At 29.4% G+C, this 26,122-nt stretch overlaps 1 protein-coding gene and 1 long non-coding RNA gene across 3 annotated transcripts; one reads left to right on the top strand and one right to left on the bottom strand.

Moving 5' to 3' along the window:
- Window positions 1–1,389: 1,389 nt before the first annotated feature.
- LOC118200815 (uncharacterized) lies at window positions 1,390–5,210 on the bottom strand. 2 transcript variants are annotated; one of them, XR_015038321.1, is made up of 3 exons: window positions 5,018–5,210; window positions 2,668–2,721; window positions 1,390–1,611 (listed from the first exon to the last, which is right to left on the bottom strand). It is a non-coding gene; the product is annotated as an uncharacterized LOC118200815 (long non-coding RNA). The 2 variants fall into 2 exon arrangements; XR_015038320.1 differs by lacking the exon at window positions 2,668–2,721.
- A 1,330-nt stretch (window positions 5,211–6,540) lies between these two features.
- On the top strand, window positions 6,541–24,431 carry LOC118200809 (actin-binding Rho-activating protein-like). Its single transcript, XM_035372775.2, has 3 exons — window positions 6,541–6,696; window positions 6,806–7,146; window positions 22,426–24,431. Exons 2-3 carry the CDS (start codon window positions 6,808–6,810, stop codon window positions 22,645–22,647), a joined length of 561 nt encoding a protein of 186 aa, XP_035228666.2. The 5' UTR covers window positions 6,541–6,696; window positions 6,806–6,807; the 3' UTR covers window positions 22,648–24,431.
- The last annotated feature ends 1,691 nt before the right edge of the window (window positions 24,432–26,122 follow it).

The raw sequence follows: 26,122 nt of genomic DNA, 5'->3' as shown, positions 1-26,122 counted from the left end.
AATCCTAAATAATTTTATTAGTCCTGGTTTCAAATGCATACTGACAACTTTTATCATTATTGTTTTTCCCTCTGAATTTCTTGTTTCCATCATTTATGTTTAAAAACTCTTGACTACCAGAAATAACTTAATAGGCTTGATATATGTATATATATTTTAGTGTTGGGTATGCCAGTCATGATTTACAATAGTAAGTCACTATAAATTAGCATTGCACTTAATTTATCTTAAACTTAAGATTTACTGCACTGAAATTCAGTTTCTTCCAAAAAGTCAAATGTTTCCCTTTCGTGGGACAAGATAGAAAATTTCCATGTGACAATACACATTTAATAGCATAAGAACTTCATGCTTATTTATTATAGTACAAATTAAAACTGACATATTCTGTCAAAGATATTTAAATGTATTTCCTAAAAACAATTATTTCACTCTATGCTGTTTATGTCTTCTTGGGGGTGGGCAAAACAAATATTGGACAGTTCAATTTTCCTCCACAATTCCTGTGAGCGTATTCTTTGATTAAGCAGGGTTTTGCTCCAATTCCTGATTAGCATAATATGTAAAGAATAAACAGCCTATGATTTATGCCTCCATATCCTCTTGTATTATTTAAAGAACATACATTTTCCCTTTAATTCTAGATTTTAGAACATTAAAGTAAGGGAAAGATTGTTTGCAGAATTTAGATTTATATCATCATTACGTATTCACTATAATAACTTACTGCATACTTACCTCAGTGGGTTTGCCATTAAAAGAAATACATTTAAGTAAAATCATGAGTGTATAATAAATTGTTTTTCAGCCAAAAAAAGAGAAGGGGGGAAATAAATACAGTTTGATTCACTTAATTTTGTAGTAGGCGACTCAACATTGTTATTGTAAACTAGACATTAGCCATACTTTAATAGTTGTCATCTCTGTATTTTTAGAACTTCGAAATTAAAATGCCAATTTTATCTGCCATTATTATGGAGCTGTAGGATATCGAATGTTATTTCTTCAGTGATAAAAAGAAATGAAATTTTTAATACCACATCTCATTCATATAAATTATTAATATAATTGAAGAACAATTTAATAATTCATTTCGTGTTATATCTGAAAATTAAAATTTGTAATACATTGACTAAAGATTCTTACAGGTCTTATTCCCATTTCCTTCAGGAAAACGATAATTGCTGTGTAAAATGCATAAATATTTTCACGAGACTTATGATAGTGGTATTAGAATTATTATAATGTTAATGTCATATAATGGATCTGTGAATTTCTTTTAAATAATTTTTATAATTAAAAAATTTTATAAAATTAAGAAAGTAGTAAATTTTACAATTAAAATTAGAATCCCACACTACAGAAATATATACAAGAATGAAAACACTGTAATATTTGAAATGCATGATTTATTTTTTAATAAATTAATAATTATATTTTGATTTTCTATGACAGCAGTCTGATTCGCAACTGATTGCTTATACAAGTCACATATTTCACACAGTACATTAATATATTCTGCATTTCAATTATTTCCTTTTCTGCAGCTGTAATATCATCTCTCTTCCTTTTTTCTCTTCGGTCTCCTGCTTCGAATAGTTGAGCTTCTATCTGAGGGAAAATTTTAAAATATTCATTCAAATTCAAATATTCTTAATTTTTATATTTCATAATGTAAAACACTTTTTATAATTAATTAAACAATGAAACTTCTCTAAAAAGGAACAATTCATAATATTGAGTTCTTAAACTTTCAATTTTTTTCCCTTTATAATTTTTAAGACTGTTTATAGATCAAGAGGATTTAATTATTATTATTTTAAATTCTTAAAATCTTCTTGTTAATAAAAGACATACTCTGTATATAATGTTCGCAATAAAGAATTGAAATAACTCTTTTGTATGAGAAATATTAATTTACATCTGTTATAATTAATTTATACCAGCGGTTCTTAGCCAGTGGTACGCAAAGAAAAAAAGTATTTTGAACTATTAAATTCAAAAATCACATGAAGAAAAGAATAGTTAATAGAAATTTCCTTTGATCGAAATTGACTCGAAGGTTTGGAAAATGACACACTTGTTAACTTTTGGCTGAACCGAAAAAAAGAATTTAAAGGCATTTCAAATAAACCTATCAAATTTGTATTGTCTTTTCGCACAACCTGTTTGTGTGAAAAATGATTTTTTCCATGTTAAATTTGAAATATAAATACTCATCAAAATAAAAAGTGGATCCTAATTTCCCATTAAATGAAATAAGAGCAGATAAAAAGAAATTAAATATTAAAGTATTATAACTGAAATTTTGATAATCAAGTGAATAATTAATTTAATTTAATTTTGATAATTAAGTAATCATCAGTTTTTAATCTAATAGTTTTTTATGTGTACATATTTAATACAAATGCATATATTTAATACATATACTTAAGAGTGTGCAAATGGCAATATATATATATATGTTTTTAATATTTCTATTGAGGAATTGAAAAATAATCATTGTAAAATTAGTGGTAGTATTAATGTTTTTCGGTTTTTGGTTAGATGGTACACTACAGTCAAAAGGTTGAAAATTGCTGATTTATACCATTAAAGTTTTTCTGTTGGGAGGAAAAGGAAAAGAAGAATCCAGAAAACATTAGATTTTATGTAATAGATACAAACTTGTCATTCCTAAATGCCATTGCAGATTTCCTCGCGATAAAGGTGCGGAATTTTCTAATGTAAAAAAGAAAAAAGCATAAAATAAGCACAATTTACTCAACAATCTTGACTGAAATATACATGCTTTCAGAGATAGCATAAAGTAAGAAAAGTTTACTCAACAATCTTGATTGAAATATACGAGTACATGCTTTCAGAAATAATATACAAAGCATACTGCATAATAAAAGTTATGAGTTTATATACTATGAGATACTATACATGTTTATAATATACCACGTTCCTGTACACCTAACACCTCGTCCACAATTTTCTATACAATTCATTAAAGATAGTTCCTGAAACATAACTGACTTAAGAGAAACATGCATACTTCTAATTTATGCACAATAATTTGACAAACATTGATTTCAGGTAAAGAGCTACATGTATTATATCAAAGAAAGAATGAATAAGTGTAATTTGCCTTTATCCTACAAATACTTAAAAACATTTACATTAAAAAAATGAATTATACATAATGGTAGCAAATTTTTAATGAAAAACAAAACAAGAGTTGAAAACTTAATGCAGTTTTTGTCAATATTTTACTCTCTTAAAATTTATATAAATGTATAGAAACTTGAAATATATATCGCATTTGGCTGGAAAACTTGTGGTATTGTGCTGCACTTTAGGGAAAGGGAAAAAGTATACAATGAAGCAATCATAAGAATAAAAGATATTTGCATATTATTGAAACCACCTTAATAAAAGTTACCAAATTTTCAAAAATGTGCCAAACTCTGGCAACGATTATGTATCAAAATTTTTCAGGTAACATGCTCATGACAATTTTTCATTCAAGCATTGTCACCATTTTCATATGTGTTCCTTATGTTGTATTTCATGTTCCAATGGATTTTAGATACGAATAGTTGTTTTAGATTAATTTCAGATTTAAAATACTGCTTGTGGAGCTTACCATCAAAAGATGAAGCTGTGTTAAAAGTTCTGCAGGAATAGAATATTTTAGTACAAAAATTTCTAATGGAAACAACTTGAGATGAATTTGGTACATAGACAAGGCATGCAGTATCAAGTTTATGTAATTCTCTGATTTTTTTTTTTTAAGTGAAAACAGATCACTTGGCACAAGTGCTAAAAAATTAGACAAAAAATTTGTGGAAAATGTATTTTTTTAAACTATTATATAATTTTTATTTAATAATTCAAATTAGTATTTTAAAATTTGTTAAATGTTTTTTCCTTTGATATGTTGATAACATTTTGCCAACTTAGATAAATATTGATAGTTTGGTTATGCTAAAAGCAAGCTGCAAAAACAACGTACTTCTCCTGATAAGTATTTTTCTCTTTTCATTTATAAAGACCACCAAACTGATCCAGGTGTTTGTGTTAATACGTAAGTACCAAAAAATATTGAAGAATGCACAATGAAAGATGGCAACCAGTATGGTAAAAGATATAATTAATATATGCAATGAAAGAAATCTTATTAAAAGACGACTTTCATTATCAGCAAAGAAGCATGACACAGTTACAGTAAAGAAATTAAGCTTTTTCTGCACTTGTAGCTTTTAATAGCCAAAAATTGTTTTTTGAAATTTTATGAAATAAATAAATCTGAACATAACTGATATCAAACGAGAATGGGTCCAAACTTTCACTTAAGAAGCAGAAGTGTACTGTAAATGCACAATATAATGAGCAGAAAACAAAGCATAATTTATAAATTAAACCTTTACTCTGGATGCATATATTACATTAGAATTAGCACTTACTACAATTCAGGGTTTCGTATAATTTTTTATTTATTGTATTACAATGAAATACATTTAATTTCATTTTTATATTTTCCCAACGATGTACAATATAAATCTAAAAATTTCTCTTAACTGTTTCATCACATAATAAATGTCTAAGGGAAGGAATGCCTGCATGGAAGACTAAGGAAAACTTAGTATTCATGTTATACATTGAAAGAAATGAAGAAAACACTGATGCAGCTAGCTTTTTCACCTGGATTTAAAGAGAGACTGGGATACCGGTGTTCAGCAGGCTTATCTGCTTGTACATAGATGCGCTTATTAATTACTATATAATTCAAGAACTAGCTAATTTTCACATGGTAAACATGCCTACTGTCACTGAAGAATCATGCATCTGCATTGAACAATAAAAATATAACACAAATTTGAATTTTAAAAACACAAATTTGAATTTTAATTAAACTTACTATTAGAAGAATTAAAACCAAATGCTGTAATTTGAAAATGGGAAAAAATGTGGTTTATATTTGAAAAAGCAAGGATTTTTGTCTGAAAAGTAAAATATATTTTACACGCACCTGTTGCTCTAGATTACTTTGGAGGGAATTTTCTATAGGATAAAGTAAATAAAGTTGTACACATTAAAAGAAATATACATGTCTGTATATTTCTTTCGTTTTCAGGGCTGGAACACTTCGTTACACCACACTACAACGCAGTAAACACTTGACCATAAGCTCAGAGAAATCATGGGAACTGATGTTTTTTGTTTACATCGACACGCAGTCTCATTGGATATTGATGTAGTTCATCGGACAAGCTCTCCTGGCACGAGAGCTAACCAGCTCCCCATTGCAATTTTGACGTCTTCAGTTACCAGAGCGGTAAAGCGTTGCACTTGAATTCGACTTTAGCAGACGATAGCAGGAACGCCTCTTGCGAGCTAACATTTGCAATTTATCAGAGCGTTGCAGTTGAATTCGCCCCTAAACCTCCTGATAAGATAAGTAAAAGTAGATGTGGTAGATGAGATAACTAAAACTAGATACTTAGTAAAGCCTTCGCGTTTTAATTGGTTTTTCCCCTTTTATGATTATACTAAGTATTGTTTAGCCTCGTTATTAAGTATATTGTATTTTGATTATGTTCCGCCCACCATAAATCAAAAAGTGGGAGGAGATGTCGCGAGCAACTTAACGGTTGTATAAATGTAATTTCTTTAAAGGTTAAATTTTACGGTTTGGAAACATTGTATCTTTTTTTTATGTTTTAGAATAAAAGCAAAATGCACCATTATTTTACATTAAGATGGATTGCCTGTTTTATAGTGAATTAATTGGGTGGATTGCCCGTATTACTTAATTATAAATCTCTCTTTACGTTTCTGTTAATGGAGTACCGACTGAATGAACAAAATTCAGGTAGAGTCTCGTAACAGTGGCTCTTCGCAGCCAAATCTCGTTTTTAAGCTATCAGTGACTCTTGCATAGTTATCAGCAGTTAGCGGACAGCAATGGACAATTTTAGTTGGCGGACAGCAATGGACAATTTCTTGAGCTCTACTACCGCCAGCCATGCATTGGATAGATACTGAAATTTATCTTCGTAGCCAGTGAACTCATCATCACGAATTTTTAAAATTAACTCTGTGAATAGATAGTCTTGATGAAACGTGAGATAGTTTTCGCTTCTCCTTAAAATTGAATCAGTTCTATTTTCGAAAGTTTTACTTTTGTTTTTCAACTGTGTTCGTTAAGGTTAAAAAAAAAAAAATTGAAAGTTTATCCAGATTATACTTAATAAGATTTATCCAGATTATACTTAATAAGAATGTGAGATACATCTAAATTTTCCTCAATATTCTTCAGTTTCCTCGTATTCAACATCAGGATTTTCAGATTTGTTGATCATGCAGTTCCATCATCAATGTGTAGCAAAATCTCTAAGGAAGGAATTTTAATTTCAGTTTTCTCACATCTTAAATCTGTTTCTTAAAGAATTTTAATGCTTAGTGAACTTTGTTCTAATACGCGTTCTTCTTTCAATAATATTTCCTATGTTATTTAAATCTTAAATCAATAAAGTCAATATTAACAATCACTGATTTTTTAATATTACGTCTGTGTGTCATCGTGCCAGAGCATAAAAGTAGTTCAACTTTGACTTTGTTTATAATATCGAAATTTTTTTAAAGTATTTTTGGTGCGTTTCGTAGTTTTGTTCAAGCGATTGGTTCTGTTTTTATTGCGACGACCAGGTATTTTATGATATAGGCTTTCCTTTAATGTTTAGAGTCTCTCGTAATAATTATTTTTTGAGGCTGACGATAGCCATTTAAAGCGTAATTTTACTTTGTACATTTTCAGGTATGGAGTCGTCTGCTAAAGGTCCAATAAAAATATATGGCAATGATTCATTATCAAGTAGAGTCGCTGCCTTTCAGAAGAAGGCGGAAGAACACCGTGTGAAACAGAAGTATAATCCGTTTTCTCAGGGAGGTAGTCTCAGTGAATTAAATCGTCCCAAATGGGACAAAAATGATCCTAGGTATGGGCGACCAGTGGAAGGTTCTAAAACTGAGCAGAGAGGATTAGCTGCTGGCGCACATATCTCAAATGAGGTTATATTTCTTTGTGAAATGATCAGTGAATATGGAACCACAGGGGAAAATGGTACTATGTGCATAACGTTTGGAGAACTGTTTCAGGTCAGTTTTAAATTTAATTAACTCATGCAACCGATACAAAATATTTAAATTTTCGGTGTAGTGCTTGTACGTATGCATTATTTTTTTAATTTGTTTTATTTTACTAAGTATCCAAAAATGTGTCTTATATTCAAATTTTATATTTTAAGCTGAATTAAATTCTCTGTCAAGCTTATTACTACATATTGAAATTATGAATGGCTTGCACAAAGCAATGAAGAATTATTCTTCATTCGCGGTGTCATGATGTTTTTGTGATTTCTTTTGAATTTTTCAAAACAGGGTTCCTGGAATAGTATTAACAACCTCACATGCAAACTCTGCTATGAATATAAAAAAGTGTATTAGTGTCTTTTGGCTGATTTTTAATTTGGGTATTATGTGACTGTTTTTTCCTGTAGTGATAACTATTGTAATAATGCTCCTGCTTAGCATATTGAACATATGTAACTGAAAGTTGCTAGGCAGATATTTGAAATTTAGAGCAAGTATGTTATGCACTTAAAAGATTAATTTTATCAGAGCTCTTTAAAATTTTTTTATTAGTTCTTTTATCGGGTGATATTAAGTTTAGCATTAAATTAATGTCCTTTTTTTATTTTAAAAAGCAGCAAATGTATGTGTTATCGCAGCTGCCATAGTGGAAGTCACTGTATTTTCAGAATCTGTATAACTCTGGCAACCATACTAACAGTTATACATTTAAGTAACATTACCATTTTCATATACTAATTTTTATATTCCAGGTTCCAAAGGTTTTTATAATCAAATCTTGATACTTTTTTGTGCTCGTGGAATTTGTATGCAGTAAAATTTTGTAATAATACAGAAAATTTTGCCTCAAAAGTCTGTAAAGGGAACAACCAGGAGATGCATTTGGTAGATAACCGGTGTTGCCAAGATTTGTGCTATGCCAAGTCTCTGTCATTCTCTGATTTTTTTTAAACAAAAACAGATTGCAGAGAATAGAAAAAAAAAAAAAAAAAAAAAAATATGGAAAGATTTTGAGAAGGCATTTTATTTTTTTTAATGTACAGTCAAAAGTCGTTAATTCGGACACCCATAATCCGGAATGATCCGGACCTCAAAGCTACAAACTTTCTGCACATGCGTCACGTTGACGCATGCGCGTAAGACCTTTACGGCTGCAAATATGCGTGTGCGCATACGCATAATACGTTTACGCATGCGCGTTTAATGTATAACGGACGGTGTAAGCTAAGCTAAAATTATCTAATTCAGTTAATGTTGCAGAATATGTTGTTCCTTAATCTTCGAATTGGATCGGGCTTATTATTTTTTGCAGACTGTTAGAGCAATTTTATAAAAGTAAGCTTGAACTTTCGATTATGTCAAATATAATTTCCGATATATATTTACTAATATGTAAAGGATCTACAAAGCGAAAGTATGTTTCGAAGTCCATTAAACAAAAAGTGGAATTGCTGCAAAAAATGGATAAAGGCATATCCTTCGTTTCTCTAACCATTCCGAAATCTGTTTATCAATTTCATGTTGCTGTGCGGCCGGGGGGGGGGGGGGGGGAACGCTGTGGCACGCAATGAATTGGAAGTTGATCTGTCCTCACTATCCTTATCTTCAGGGCAGATGTTTTTATTTTATTTGGCTTATAATTCCTTACTAAATGTAGTATTTCATCTCAATGTACTCCGTCTTTGATATGATTTAAATCAAATTCCTTGTCATTATAATTCACTTCCGATAGTGAAGAAAGTGACACAGAGGCTATTGAAAACAAAAAAATTTCGATTGACAAATTAGTCGGTATTCTCGACACAGCAATTATAGGACTTGAACTTTGTAACTGAACAAGAAATTATGTCTGTTTATAGAATTAAAGAGAAAGTATTATCACATAAAATGAAGCAACTTAAACAACTTACATTGAAAGAAATGTTTAATAAAGTTACAATAAATAAATATTAAGCTTTTTTTTTTGTAAATTTTGATACTGTTTAGATCATAATTGTTCTTTATTTCATAAATTACATTTTCATATTTTTAATTTTAGAATTTTTGCATGCCATCTTACCAGATTTAAACTGATGATCTATAATCTGGAAAAATCGATAATCTGGAATCGCCGAAGTCCCGACGAGTCCGGATTAATGACTTTTGACTGTAGTATGTAAATTTTATTTAATAATTAAAATTTATATTTAAAATTGTTAAAGTTTGTTCCTTTCCTTTCGTTGAGGATATTTGTCAACTTAGGATAAATATTGAAGGCTTGACAATCCTTTTGAAAAAGTCTCGAAAACAACCAACTTGCACCTGATAAGTAATTTTTACCTTTTCATGTATAAAAATTTGTAAGTTGCACAATGGTGGTTGCTTTGATACGCAAGTTCTGAAAATGGAAATAGAAATTAAACAATTATATTTGTGATACTCCTCCAGTTGGTGATTTAACAGGTTTCTTAATTTCATTTCTAAGAGGAGTGACTATGCTGTAGTAGATTTAATGTTAACCAGAGTGCATCACATAGAGGCCTGCTACATTTCACTTCTTTAGAAATCCAGAAATTCTCCAGGAACCCAGGTAAAAAAAGAATGAAATTTACCAGTATTAATGACTCAAATTTGTGCTTAAAAACCATGTTAGGAAAAATGTTTGGCTGTTATCTTAGTTTTTCTTATTCTACAGTTGTGATATCATTCTGTTTTTTAACTAGACATACATATCAGTCTTACTGTCTTAATGCTTATATGTTTTACTTTAGACTTAGGGTATCTTCAACGTCTTCTAGCCCAGAGCCAGAACTTTTATATCTTTGGACAACCCATGAACAAAGAACATGCTTTTAAGCACATGCTCTGACACACATTTAATGTGATCTTTTAAAACATTTAATGGTTTTATTTCTGAACCCAGAGGTACTGGGAGGCAAGATGGGTAATGGCTTGGGTGTCAAAAGGCATGCATTCATAAATAAATAAATAGTTTAACTCTCGATGTGCATTTTACTGAGATACTGGAATATTGTAGGCATATCTGCATAATGTGATCTTTTTTTTTCCCTACACTGGGGTGTTGTTATTATATTTGATCATATAAATTTAATATTTTTGGTCTTATGGTTTCATATTTAAAATTATTTTGTGGATTTTATATCAATGGCTAAGAGAAGAATTTACAATAATTATCATGCATAAATCTACTTTTAATTAATGGTCTGGCAATGGTGCATAAATCTATTTTTATTTAAAGTACTGGCTTTTGAAAAATTAATGCTATATATGTATTTAGTTTTATGCAGCATTAGTTAAGTACTAAAACTAACAGCGCTGCATACATGCATAATTATCCATACCTAAAATCTGTCATTTGGATTACTGGTTAGCATTGTTGCTCCCCTTTTTTTTTTTTTTTTAATTCCCTATATCTGCTGTAGATAATCTTGTGATTTATTAAAATTTGATATTCTTTTGCTTATTTGACATAAATCTGGTACTCTTGGCCTTTTTAAATTTTTCGGCTAATCTTTGGAATATGGTAACAGGTAGTTTGGCGGCATTTTGGTAAGGCAATAAAGGTTACTAGCTAGGACTTTCAGCAATAATCTGAGAAGTACACATTTCGAATCACAGATTATTTTGTCTCAGAGAAATGAGAGATCATGAGACATGTAATGTGACATTTTCCGGAAAATTCCGGTGATTTTAGCTAATAAGCACTTAGAAACAATTTCGCTGCTAAATTGCAGAATCGCCCATTTATTCGTTTGGCGCTTTTTACAAGAGTAAGAAGAATTGATATGTCAATAGCAGATTGTTGGAAAAAATGTTGAGGGGGGAAAAACATGCCTTTACTTCATGAAAACAAAATGGTGAAAAAAAAAAAAAAAAAAAAAAACTAGCAGGTTGCTGTAGCAGGGTTGGTCGCCAAATTTTCGCCAAAAAATCACCAAGTTACCATAATCTGAAGATTCACCAATTTTTCTTATAAAGACAGTAATGGAATATTATTAAGCTTAATAATTAATATAGTAGTAATAATAATTTTATGTGATAGTAATGCACTCAATCAATATGCTGATAGGTCTGAGATTAAACTTTGAATGAGTCATGTGTGTCTATATCTTATCCATAATTATGTGTTACCTATGTTTTAAGATTTGTCTTATTTTTACATTTGTACATGGGACATTCAAAATATTTTGAGATAGTCACAGTTTATGAGAGTTAAATACTTAACAAATCCTTTCAAATTTTTTTGAGTGTATCTCATTATATGGCACTACTACTAGCTGATTTAAAAATGTTTTTAAACTAGAGGCCTTCAATATGCTTCAAGGACACTGATAATCTCGAAAAGTATTGCCATTGAATAAAAAAAATGCAGTGGCATATCATAAAAAACTAACATCATATTTAGAAGATAAAGACATTTCATATACCATAGTGTATAGATAGTATGCTCATTTTAAACTAGGGAATAATTTTTGGGGAGATGATATCCATTCACGTCAGTCATAGTAAAATATGTTGCTGCTATAGGAAAGTGACTAGAGGTTAAGAATACCCACAAAACCAAATTTGTGAGCATCAATTCTGATCTTCCTGATTAAAGGGGGATAAATAAAAAATCAGTTAATCTTTGGATTATGGCAACTTGGCGATTTTTGGCGACCAACCCTGCTACAGCAACCTGCTAGTTTGTTTTTGGATGCCATTTTGTTTTCACGAAGAAAAGGCATGTTTTTTTTTTTTAATCAACATTTTTTTTCCAACAATCTACTAGCCGAATTACGCTTATGCTAGAACTTTTATGGAACAAAAGTGCTTAACCATGACGAAGATTAGTTAGAAGTTGGGAGAAAGTGCAGAATCATCCACTGCTTGCCGCGTTTTTAAGAATTGCACATACACGGTATCATCCATGTACACGTTGACCTGTTTTCACTTAAAAAAACATCCCAGAATTGCACAAAAATGGCATTGCACACACTCTTGACTTTATTCATGTACACTGCTGAAGTCTTAGCTAGTAACCTTTATCGCCTTACCAAAATGTCACCAAACTACCTGTTACCATATGCCAAAGATTAGCCAAAAAATCTGAAAAGGTTCAGGTTTTAATGAGCATCCAAAAATCCTCTTTTAAAGTTTAATTTGGTTTATCAATAGAGATGGTCCTGATGAAATGGTTAAATATTTTGTAGGATAATAGATAAATATGCATTTAAAATATCACAGGAACAATATATTTTCTGTATATTTTAAAAGTGAAAAAATATATAATTATTAAAAAATAATTGATGTTTTTTTTTATTAGATATATCATGAAATCAAAGCATTTTTATTTAAATCAATCAGTTTATAAAAAATTAACATTTTTAAGATATGCAACTGTTGCTCATAAATAGTTTATTTTGTTAATTAATAACAGACAGATTAAATAGGAAAAAAATGTTAGCTTACATTTCTCTGAATGGGGATGGACTCCAGTGAAAATTGAAGCAATGCAAAATCCTGGTTGGAGGCTAATAGCCCTTTTGGGCTTAAAACACTGATAAAACAGTAATTGCATTGTTATTCACTTATTAGTGTTAGTCTGTTTGTTGGCTACTGTTATTGTTAGCCACCTTTAGAAGCATTGAATTCAGTTTGGTTTTTTTTTTTTTTTTTTTTTTACCCTTTTGTAGGGTTGATTTTACTATTATTCAGGTTATGATAATTTCATTTGTTGTTCATACCAAATATGTTTGATAGGAGTTGAGCATGAAGACTGATCAGATATTTTTATGATTTCTGGATCATTATGCAGCAATCAGACTCATACATTTATAAAGTATATTTGTTTGTCTTTATAGAATTTTAAATGAGTTTTTAGGTTAAATTTGTGTGCTGAAAATTTCATATGTCATTAAAAAATATTAGTATGTTTATAATGTTCCATTAAATAGTCAATATATTTAAGACTACATTTCGTGCTATGACGGATACTCATGTATTATAAATTCTCCTCCGCTGTGTTTTATTGCTGGAACTAAATCTCCAAACAGTTTTTCTTGTTATTTAAGATATTTCATTTATGTAATTTCATTTATGTATTTTGTGTAACAATATAAATATCATCCTGATAAATGGAAAGTTTTAAAAATAAGTAATGAAGTAAGTAACGACACTTGCCTGTTAATTTGATGCCAGAAATCTCCTAAAGATCATGCCACTCATATAGGGTTAAATTTGATTTTTAAGAATATTTATCTTTTAGAGTCATCTTTTTATCATAAATTTACCATCCAAAGAATAGATTTTAGATATATTTTCATCAGCAAGTATTATCATCTTTCGTATAAAAGCCATTATAAAGGATAAGTACCCTCAATTCTTATTTAGATTTTCTGAGAAAAAGAAGGATAAATTTTCTCATCTGTCATTAACATACAACTTTTTCTTTGGCACTTAATTATAATACAGAAGGTGCATTACAACTCTTAATAGTTTCTGAATTGGGAGGTATTCTATATTTTTCATAGAGTTCCATCATAAATTTAGGTGCACTTTATTTTCAACTGTTTTGTTTTTTAATATAACTGTCATCTCAGTCTTTAATTTTAAATTACATTCTATCAAAAAACTGCTAAAAACTTTAACTATCTGAGCAGATTTTTGAATAGTTTTCTTTAATAGCTTTTTAAAAGTATTACAGAATACTGAAATAATTCAAATTCCAAGGAAGCATTATTAATGAGATTCAGAGACCAAGGGCATGTTAATCATTGCTTCTGTTCTAAATAAAATTTTATGACTTACCTATTATATTTATTGCAAGTCATTTTGTTCATAGTACCAGTATTGTCTGGAGATTTTTGCAACATGATTTTGCATCTTAAAATGGATGATGATAATATTTTAACTCTACTTTGTTTTTGGTAAACATATTTAGGGAAATGAAATGGCAGTGGAAATGTATACTTCAAAGGACATGTTCTATAGTTTCATTCTGATATTCTGACTTTGGTAAATTAAAAATGTGTGATCCTTTTTGCCATACAGTGTACATTATTGTGTAGTTATAACATGGTTTAATATACCTCAGTTTTCCATAATACATGGGTTTCCCTTAAAATTGCATGTAAATAAGGCTGTTCTTAAATTACAATTTTTATCTGTAAGTTTTACTTTCTAATGAAGTTGTGGATAAAAAGACAGAGCAAAGATGACATATATGGAAAAAAACTGAAACTTTGTTTTAAGAGTCTTTAGAAACTGAGAGTTTGATGAGATGCTATTTTGGAGATCAGAATATGGATTCCACTAAAATCTGAAATTATTCACAGTCAGAGGTTTGGGGTAAGAGAACACATTCATAGCTGAAAATTTTGGAAATGTTTCAATAACAGTCTGATGCTATTTTTAGTTATTAGCTGGGAAGCCAACAATGTTTTTTTTTTTGCCTCTGCCATTTCCTGGTACTGATATAAACAATTACTACTGCTTAATAAATTCGTTTTAAAGCTCTAGCATCAATCTGTACTGCATGTGTTGAGTTAGTAGTTTAATCTTTACATACAGTTGTGAGCTGTGGGGTCGTTGATGTTTCTTTAAATGGTAAGTTCATATAAGCAGGAAGAAATGAATAACTTATTAGGAAAATAAGCACAGTCAATGGCACATGCAGCACAATAATAGCTGGAAATAGCTTAAAGAGATTGCAAATATTTAGCAATTTTTTCTTAATTCACGAAATAAAACATTAAGTACCTCAAATCTCTCTTTGATAATACCTAATTAATAATCCAGCTAACTGCTAAATATCACAGCTGATTCATAGCTTAACTCCCTAGCTCTCTGACCCATATTTATATCTTGAATTTTTCCAGAGCCCATGCTCTGGAAACTTCTGGAAAAATCAGTCATAGGACTTTGAAAATGTGTTACTATAAATTTTTTCAAAAGTCAGCAAATTGCCAAGAATTTCCAAAATATTGCCAACTTGGTGATACAAATTGTCATAAAGGCTCTTTAAGAACCAAACTACCTATATTGCACCTACTAATTGAGCTGTTTTTACAATTCCAAAAATGTTGCACTCAGAATTAAAATTTCTGTAATTATATACAGCAAACAAAACACTTAGGTACAAGATGTGACCACAAATTAGATAAAACACAAAATAAACCATAGAATTACCATTCTAAAAGTAATAAATGAATAAAACAATACGAAATTCTACAATAATGCAGAAAAACGGAAATATAATAAAAAAACTAAATTATTACTAAATTATTAAAAATTATTATTAAAAAACTAAATTAAATCATTTAAAACTAAATTAGTATTGTTGTAAATATTTATTATATAAATATTTACAACAATGCTATACAATCAAGTTTCTTCATGTTCTGAATTATCAGCTTCATCTTAAGGATCACCATTGCTATTAACAATCACCCTGTCTCTTTCAACTTCTAATTCATTTGCAGATATTTTTCTTTTATTATGTTACAATTTATTACTTTTATTATGTTCTTTTATTATGTTTCTTTTATTAATTTACAGAAAAGTTTATCTTAATGCCAGGTGATCTTTGTTGACAGTCTATTTCAGTGTCCAAAATATGTTTACTTAATAATAAAAATAAAATCCTTAGTACATGTGTTATTCCAATTATTAATAAATAGTGTGTACTACAGCAGATACAGCTAACTACATGTGGGTCGTGCATGCTAGATTCTATACCATTGTTACTCCTGTTAATAAACTACACGTGGGCTGTGCATACTTGATTCTGTACCATAGTTACTCCTGTAATAAACTATATGTGGGACATGTATGCTCGATTCTATATCATTGTTACTCCTGTAATAAACTAACTCTGAAGAGAGTGATTGGCATTGCTAAGATGTGTTTTTCAGCATGCTGTTCCAGAAATCAACCTTTTAAAAATAATTCCACGTAACCTGCATTTAAATTTAATTTTGATTAATATATCATACATATAGACATGGTCGCAAGTATTTACTATTTCTGATCAACCTATTATATTTAGTACATTTTTGTTTAGTTTGTTGCTTTACTTAATTTGATGACTAGCAAGCAAGGAAATGATTTTTACCCCATTTTATTTAACTTAGTTTCTCTGTTTGTGGTTTGGGTCAAGTCTCGAAATGAACTTTTGACCCTTCTACTGACCCAGATTTTTTAAAATGTTTTATACCTATATTTGTAGGGACAAAATTGATTCCATCGATTCCATCATCCGTGAAACTGTGGCCAAGCAAGGTGATTTATTGCCAGTTAAGGATAGGCATGATGTCACAACATACTCATAATATTTGCATTTTCACTTGATGTAAGCCCGATTGATTCTTCATAAGCCACTTTTATTTTTTATGACCAAGGATACAAATTAACCATTACTTTTATATTTTTTTCTTGTATTTTGAAAGAAAAAATTATTTTGAGGTTGTAGAATTATATTTGTGACTGCACTTCGTATCATTTACAGCTGGTCGAGAGAATTAAAATCTGTTGAATAGGGAAATAAAACCCCCAGCTAAATATGACCAAGAAAACAATAATAGATTGGAACAATCATCTGCGAGAAATTTATACTTATAATGGTATTCCAAACAGAACTTTCAGTAAAATCATAGGGCTTAACAAAAGAGTGGAATCGATGAAAACCTTTTTATACAAAACACAGAAGATCCAATACTTCAGTAGTAGCTTTTAAGATTCTAGCTAAATTAAAGTTATTTTAAGGCTAGATAAAGGCTAGATCATACCTTGAACTGTGAAGCGATTATTTGCTAAGTTCAACTGGTATCAGTAACAATACATGAGAAGTGTGTAAAGACTCTTTTATTTCAACTCAAAAATAATATGAGCAGATGACACGGCTGGTACGTACAAGGCTTCACCAATACTTTTGTCAGCAATTTTAAAATAAGAACTTAAAATTAAAAACTAATCTTGAGTTAAATTAAAAACTAATCAGCTGAAGCTGTACAGAGATAATTTAGCACATAGTTGGCTCTTGGCAAATACCACCGACATACACTAACCAGCAATTAATATGCATAGCCATAAAATAGCAAACTTAGTGAGCAGAGAAACACCTAGCAGAGAAATAGCTGGCTGGCCAAAAGCAGAACATGCTCTCAGCTTGCTTTGTCTGAAGTAACTCAGACACCAGCTTAAATAGTAGCTTTCTGCCATATTTTGCATAATCTGCAAAACTAAAATCTCATTCTGGCAAGAAATAATGGGTTGAAAACGAGAGTTTATATGAAAGGTGGCTTCCAAAATAAAATTAAATAAAACTCTTTAAGCTAGTTGGTGTGTTATGTAGGTGAACTGATGAATTTTTATTGTAAAAGTTGCTGACAGAAGTACATCTCAGAATTCTTTCAAACCAATTGACGCAGTTTTGCCAGGATCTCCATCCAATTTTTATGGTTCAGTGATAACCAACTTTTATAGCTGGTGGATAATATGTAAATACCCAATTCGGTATTCCAAATCCCAAAGATATTTCTGAAAATGTCCCAAAGACTATACCAATTTTTCAAAATTCAGTATTTGTTTCAAAAGTTGATTTTTATTTAATGGCCAAACTAATTGTTGTAGACTTCATATTTTTAAATCATCAGAAAGATCTAAAAAATAGTCTTTCAAGCCTTTTCAGAATTTTAAATATAATTTATCAATATTCAATAGTATTTACAGTCAAAAGTCGTTAATTCGGACACCCATAATCTGGAATGATCTGTAATCCGGACCTCAAAGCTAAAATCTTTCTGCGTATGTGCCGCGTTGACGCATGCTCATAGGCGTTTTACGCGTGCGCGCAAGACATTTACGACTGTGCATATGCGTCTGCGCAAGCGCAGAATACGTTTTCGTGTGGGCGTTTAATGTATAACGGACGGTATAAGCTAAAATGATCTAATTATCTATTTCAGTTAATGTTGATGATTGCGTTGTTCCTTAATCTTCGAATTGGATCCTCCTTATTATTTTTTGCAGACTGTAAGAGCAATTTTATAAAAGTAAACTTGAACTTTCGATTATGTCAAATATAATTTCCGATGCTGGAGCTCCCAAAGGATCTAGAAAACGAAAGTATGTTTCGATGTCCATCAAACAAAAAACGAATTGCTACAAAAAATGGATAAAGGTATATCCTTTGTTTATCTAACCGTTCCGAAATCTGTTTATCAATTTCACGCTGCTCTGTGCAGGGTGGGGGACGTCGCGGCGCGCAATGAACTGGAAGTTGATCTGTCAGCACTATCGTTATCTTGAGGGCAGATGTTTTTATTTTATTCGGCTTATAATTCCTTACTAAATGTACTATTTAATCTCGATGTGCTCCGTCTTTGATATGATTTAAATCAAATTCCTCATCATTATAAATATCACGAATACAAATCAAATAGTTTTCTGGTTGCAATTTTCTAATTTCGGCTATGCGTAAGGTATGCTTTACGCATGTGCGCGTTAAAAGAAATGTTTAATAAAGTAAACAAATAAATATTAAGCTTCTTTTTTTGTAAATTTTGATACCCTTTAGATCATAATTGCTCATTATTTTATAAATTACGGTTTCATATTTTTAATTTTATAATTTCTGCATGCCATCTTACCAGATTTAAACTGATGATCTATAATCCGGAAAAATCGATCATCCGGAATCGCCGAAGTCCCGATGAGTCCGGATTAAAGACTTTTGACTGTATTTATTTTTCCATTTTTAGCTATCACGCAGTTTAACTGTAATGAATTTTTAAGTGAAAAGATATAATCTCTCATAGTACTGAGTGCCATGATTCATATTGGATTGATTCAAATAACATTGGATTTTCAAATCAAATAGAAATTTAAATGAGTTGAAAGTAATATCCGATTAGAAGAAACAATTTTCTTACATCCAAAGGGAGTGATTTCAATGGTGAAGAAGTATTTTTTTCTGTATTAACTTCTTAATTGGTTTCCAGACATTGACAGTTTCGAATGTATGTAACATCTAATTAGGTGGTATTAAGAAGCACAATGTTTATTTTTACCTATTAATTAATAAAATAATACATAATTGGAGATAATATAAATTGTACATAGTTTTATTTATATTAATAATGTAAATACAGGGGAATATCATAGATTTTTGGCTTGCATCACATAAATATGAACACGTACATACAAACAAAAAAGCATGTTGTTATATCTTTTTTTTTTATAAATACAAGTAAACAACCAGAAAAATAAAACTAAAATGGCACTTATATATGCTATATACCTGCCTCTTTCAAAACAGTTTATCACATTGTAGGATCCACTTGTCTAATTTTTAAATGAGAATTGTACATGTAGTAAGTTCTGGTAGGAACTACACAGAAGAAGGGTTAAAAGTACCCTTCATTAAACTCTTTAAAATTTACAATGCGTCAACTCAACGATAACACACTACCTCCCTTGAACAGTAACTGAAATCACAGAACTAAACTAAAAATTTGAAAATATGCACAAGTAGTAGAACTAAGCTACAGGGCTCAGATATTCCTGTTTCTTAAGCTTGCATCCAAACTAGTGGCAGCAAGTAAATGCAGTTTCTTTTCTACGTAAATCAGCAATAACTCTGGGAGTAGAAGCTCATGCTACAGAGGTAACGGCAGTAGCCTAACTCTCTTTAACTTTCCTTCTGAACCTTAATTTTTAAACTCTTTCTTCAGAAGGTAGAATTTGCATTCCTTCATGTGTGCTATCGAATTTAAATATTATCGCATTGATCATTAGGGGAATGAAGGCTTTCTTTTACGTATTTCATTGCCTGTCCATTTTCAGACTTTTTTTTTTTTTTTAATAAGGCTTCAATTTATATTTTGGAAATAAAATATATGCTAAAAAGGGACTGGTGATGATGTTTGTTCATATATGTTTTATATAATTTTATGCATACTTTATCAAAATTTTTAAATTGTTTTCAAGATGTTTCCAGACTTTAACAGCTTCAATAATACTTTTGAATTTTATCAAGAGAAACTGAAATTAACTTTATATGAAGTAAGAGATTTTATACATTTTATTTGACTCTATATTCAGAACATTTGACTGACAATTCTTGTGTGTTGCAGGTCAGTTTTCTTTCAGAGTTCATATGGAGACTGACGTGTTTTTTATATAGTTTACAAGGAAATTATGTATTTAGATAAGCTGGTGGTTTTGAAAATATTTTATGACTTCAATAACGTGGTCAGTAACACAGGATATATTTAAACCTTTGGCCAATATAGTATTTATACAGTTTTGAGAATGTGCAGAACAACCATGAACTATAAGTTTAAAATTGTTTTTACAATTCTGTATTTGTAGCTTTATTAATTATAAAACTGTAAATTTTATTTTTACCTTTGTTTCCAACCTTTTGAATGGCTTCAGCAGTAAAGGATGAGTAAATTTTCACTTGTAGGTAGTGTTAATGACGTATCAGTTTTGATTAGACATACAGTTCCATATAGAAACATCTACAAAGAATATTGATTGATTTTGGATGTTAGACAAACTGTCTAGCATTTTACATACTGTGGGATTAATGAAAACATTATTACATTTCTGTATTAATTCTTCATACAGATCATTTAATAATTTACCACTGAAGTTGCTTCCGGATGGAAGCTTTTTTGTAGCATGCAGTAACTCTATTAATTTTATCACATGAGAGTTTTAAACTGCAAAATAATGCAGTTCATAAAACATAAAAATTTATATTTTATGGTCTGTTTTTGACTTTTGAGAAGGATGTTTTTACAACGTATTTACTTAGAACAAGCACCATTATTTTGAATTAGTGCATTGTCATCAGATATATTTGAGATTAGACAAACAATGACATGACACAATTAGTTTTATTTTTTAGCTTCTGTTTATTTTTAATTTAGTAATTAAGTTTCCTTTAAAAGCATTATATAGTATCTTAAGCTTTAATTTTAATGCACTAAAAATAGAATAAATTTTAATCAGTTTTTTTAATATTCACTGACAAAATTCAGAATTTAAATCATCTTATTAAAAATCATTACCCAATTCTTTCTGTTATTACTTTTTACATGCTAAAGAGTAAAAAATATAAAGTGAAATATATTAGGAAAACCTTTTTAAGTTACATGTTACATTACTAAAAAGATATATAGTTAAAATGTAAGTTTTTTAATAGTTGAAAATAGTTTTTCACCTATCATAAAATTGTTGGTGTTAAGTAATTAGAAATAAAATCATGAGGCTGCTAACAATGGTGGATTTTAAAATCAAACTTGTCAGAATGAAATTTAAATAAATAGAATTTAATCATTCTTATGTATTTCATTTCTATACTATCTTTTATATTATTCCATTAATTTCTGTTGATATCTTAATGTAGTGTTTCTGTTTGAGATGTACAGTTTTATAGAAACCTACTGTTTTTAGACACACATGACATAGCCAGAAAGCTATTTTTTATTTTTCAATGCATTTAACTGAAAATATGCAACTTATTCTTTTTGAGAATACCTTTACTCTTTTCTTTATAATAGAGATAATGCAGAATCAGTTCTTGTATTGATATTGGCATTATAATGTAGGAATATTTTATTCTCATTATACAGGAAAAGCATTATGAATAAGCAGGTAAAGCATAAAATTTCTGGTACTAAGTTGAATGAATCATCAGAAAACTCACACATAACCACAAGTAAATTCTTTTCATTCAGAATTTATTTTCTACATGCAATGTTCCTCATCATCTAATTAGTTTCTCTCAAAATTTTCTGTAGTTATATTTCTACAAGCACATTCAAAGTGTTCTAATAAATTGGTAACAGTGTGCGCTCTGGAAAATTTAATAACATGACTAAGAAAAGTGTAATACAAAAGATAATTTTATTGCTTAAAATGTCATCATGTTTCGAGTGATGTATTTTCCTTATCAAGTTTCAAGTGATGCTGCATTTTCTTCTCATTTTTGATTGTTTTCTAGTATTATGTGCTTTTCATATTAGATGCCTAGTGAAATTTATTAATGTGTGATTAAAAAGAAAGGTAACTAAGTAATAGCATTTTATTTTCCGTATATTTTAACTTTATAAAAAACTAAATGTAAATAAAAGTATCATTTAAATATATTTTATACTAGTTTAAATTTGTACCATTTGTATAATTAGTTGAATAGTTTTATCATAAAATTACTGTCTAATTTAAAAACTTATATATGTTCATACAATCTGTGATCTGATTTTTAAAATTAGGTAAAATGTTTTGCCATTTTAGATTTATACTGCAATATCAAACAAAGTTGTTGGAATTCTCATGAGAGCTCGTAAGCATGGTCTAGTTCATTTTGAAGGTGAGATGTTATTTCAGAGAAGAGATGATGATGTAATAATCACCCTTTTGAAACCAATCAATGAGATACGTCCTCCAAAAGTTGCACCTAAACGGAAACATGATGAGCAAGAGTCAATGAGCGTTATGTCTCCTGAAGATTATTAGAACTGAAAAACAATTTGTGTGATTTTCTAAATTGTTTTAAACTTTAGGCAGAAATTCTGATATAACAATGAACTTTTTATCTTGCTTTATAATGTACTTTTTGTTTTTATTATATATAGAGCTTAATTAGTAATTATTAAAAAATGCTTATATATAGTTTTTTTTTTGTTGCCTTTGTAATCAGAAGTTAGAGGAATGTGTATTTATAATTAAGTTCAAAGTTATGCTACTGAAAACTATTAATATAGGATTCTTTGGCTGTTCCTGAGAATTTCAAGGATGCTGAGAGTTTTTTTGTGCAGAGGATAAATATAAGACTATTTTTTATGATTATTTACAATGCATCTATGATACTAAATAAGTGAATTATTAATTCAATTGAATCTTCTTTCACAGTTTGAAAATATGATTTTGTATAATTAATTAATGCTGTGATCAGATATTAAATAAGCATCTATCCTTCATTTCTTTATGAAATAATTTTCCCTGCTAAGTGCCTTTTACCATAAGGATTTACTCTTAAGAACTCTTTTTGTCATAATGAATTTAATTTTTATTTAATATTTTCAATTTTATGTATTTAAATTTTCAGCTATCAGTTATATGTGTATTTTATCTCTTGAACTAAATTTCAAGCTTGCTTCTATGTAATAATCTTAACAAGTAAGCTTTATGCTAATTTTGCCATGAAATGTTATTCATAGTTCTGTCTTTTTTTGTTTGAAAAAGTCCAAGTAGGAAAGAAAAGCGTACTGATCTGAACATGATGTCTAGCATCATTAATTTGAAAATGTCTTTAAAATTTCAAAATCACGCAGAATATTTTAAACTGACTGGTATCCATATTCTTGAAAATTAGTAAGACTGCAAGAATTGGATTGAAATTTCATTCGCAGAAGGGGGGAGAAGTTTCATATCCCTGATTTATTTTACAAAATCAGAGTCTGAATCTCAGGTTGTATTTTACTAAGTCATTGTGTGAATTTCACTGTTGAGTGAAAGGAAATCAAGACAGAGGAACATTATATTTTTAATATCCTCAATATTAAGTATATGTAAATTTATAGCTGTGAAATAATTATTAATATAAAATAAATATTTTTGCTGTACATTGTAGTTCAAAGCATGTAAATGATGTACATAGATAAACTTTTATGTCTTCTAATGCATGTATGTAAATATATAATTTCTAAAAATGTAGTTTGCTTTAAGTAGTGAAGAAATTATTCTGTTACCTGAAACAATAATATAAAAATTCTATGTTTAAATTAAATCTGTCTATCAACAGCATTGATATTTCAAGAACATTGAATCAACACTGACGTTTAAAGAGAAAATGTGTAAATATCTCTTCTTTTATAGTTTCAAATATGTGTTAATTTTATTCTTTAGTTTTATTTATTATTTATTGTAAGTTTCTTTTACTTAATATATTATTTATGATTTTTAATTATTTATTGTTATAAATTTAATATTTTCCTGAATACTTTTTTATGTTGTTAATTTTTTGAAAATATTTAAGATATGCTCATATTATTTCTAAAACATTGTTATAATTTATTTGATTATGAATGAATGTAATACTTATGATAATTGCGTTTTCATTTTTATGATAATGAGGATCACATTGTCTCTGGATGTATGACATTTCTATTCACATTTTTTGTCTTATATCCTGATTAGGGAAAAAAATATCAGCTAGAGTAGATTTAATAATTGTGAAATACCATTCTGTGATAAAACTGCACATAATGTCAAATGTTTAAATAAAATTATAATTAATACAGTACTTGTTTTAATCATATACTTATATATATAAGTTATATATAAGTATATGATTATATTAGTGCATGCTTATATTGGCATTTTAATTACATTTTTTATATCTATTCTATCAGAATATGAGTTAATTATTATTTAAATTTACACTTTTGTTAAATGAATTCTAGTAGATATTTGGCTATGATTTTGAAGTTTGTAATTTAAAATTGCTTCTCATACTAACAGCAGAAATGATATAATATGCTTTAATAATATTTAATAAATGTTTAATAAATATAGGGACTTTTCTTTTTAATAAGTTTTGAAGGCTTGCAACTTTCAGCTGAACACAGTATTTTTAAACAAAAAAGTAATTGCATTATTTCTTTACAAATGTATTAAATATTGCCAATATAATAAATAACAAAAGGCAACAACATATTTCTTATTTATTATAGTATGAAGAGCAGAAGAAATATTCAGTATATTGAGTGTGATACTTCTTTGACGAAATGAAGCAATTCCAATGATGGAACACAGCAATAACTTTTATTTAACACTCAAAAAAATGGCGACATACAAACAAGAAAGAGAAAACATATTCTCACATTTAAAAATAAATTACATTCTTCGTGCGAGAGTCGCACGTGGCACTCGAGTCTGGTTTCGAATATTGCCATTCACAAATAACTTAATGTTCATCTATTTAAATTATTTAAACTACAAGATTTTAATACTATTTAAAGCTGTTACAACCTCTCCCCCAACGGAGAGACTTTTTCCGAAGGGAAAAGTTCTGTAAAATTTGACAGTTTAATAAGCTCGGCTTGCTCATTTGCTTAAAGAGCAAAGGTTATTTCTCTTATAAATTTCTAAATTTCAGGCCAAAAAATTTTAAGTTTTAAACAATACTTTTACACTACATTTAAAAAGAAAGAAATGGAGAACGTTCAAATACATTAGTTGAGCATACATTAAACAATAAAATTAATTCTAAACGTGGTTACATACACTAAGAGTTACATTACTTAATTCTACTCAGAACATCTACGTTCTTGTGCAAAGATCCTTTGCGATGAATGACCTTAAAATTATAAGGTTGTAATGAGAGTGCCCAGCGCATCAATCTAGAGTTACATTTGGCGTTGGATTGTAGCCAGACCAAAGGATTATGATCAGTTTGAATCAAGAATTCTTGCTGACCATCCAGATAAAAATGCAGTTTCTTGATAGCGTAGATGATAGCAGCGCACTCCTTTTCAGTAGTACAATAATTCTTTTCAAACTTAGTAAATTTTTTGCTTATATACAAGATAGGATGTTCACGTTGTTCATCATCTAATTGGCATAGTACTATACCCATGCCATTGTCTGAGGCATCGGTTTGTATAATAAACCTTTTATCAAAATCGGGAGCATACAGAATTGGTTTCTTGCATAGCAACTCTTTTAAATTTTTAAAAGCTCTGTCACATATTTCAGACCATTGTATATTTCCTTTTTTTGTTACCCCCTTCAAAGCGTCCGTGAGGGGTGAAGCAATTTCCGAAAATCTCGGTATGTACTGGCGATAATACCCTACCAGTCCTAAGAAAGCACGTACTTCTGTTTTGGTTTTAGGTGTAGGATACTCCTTTACAGCCAGGATCTTTACTTCATCCGGGGTTCGTTGTCCTTGTCCCACAACATGGCCTAGGTATCTCACTTGATCTTG

The sequence above is a fragment of the Stegodyphus dumicola genome, chromosome 1 (assembly GCF_044657685.1).
Source record: "Stegodyphus dumicola isolate Sdum_Otavi_A_Nest chromosome 1, ASM4465768v1".
NCBI classification, from domain to species: domain Eukaryota; kingdom Metazoa; phylum Arthropoda; class Arachnida; order Araneae; family Eresidae; genus Stegodyphus; species Stegodyphus dumicola.
Note: the sequence above shows the minus strand (reverse complement) of the source record. Positions and strands in the feature narration are given on the sequence as shown.

Excerpts from the sequence above, each read along its gene's own strand:
- LOC118200809 (XM_035372775.2), top strand. The coding sequence starts at position 6,808 with ATGGAGTCGTCTGCTAAAGGTCCAATAAAAATATATGGCAATGATTCA. Across the intron at positions 7,147-22,425 it reads CGTTTGGAGAACTGTTTCAG|ATTTATACTGCAATATCAAA; the intron begins GTCAGTTTTAAA and ends TTGCCATTTTAG.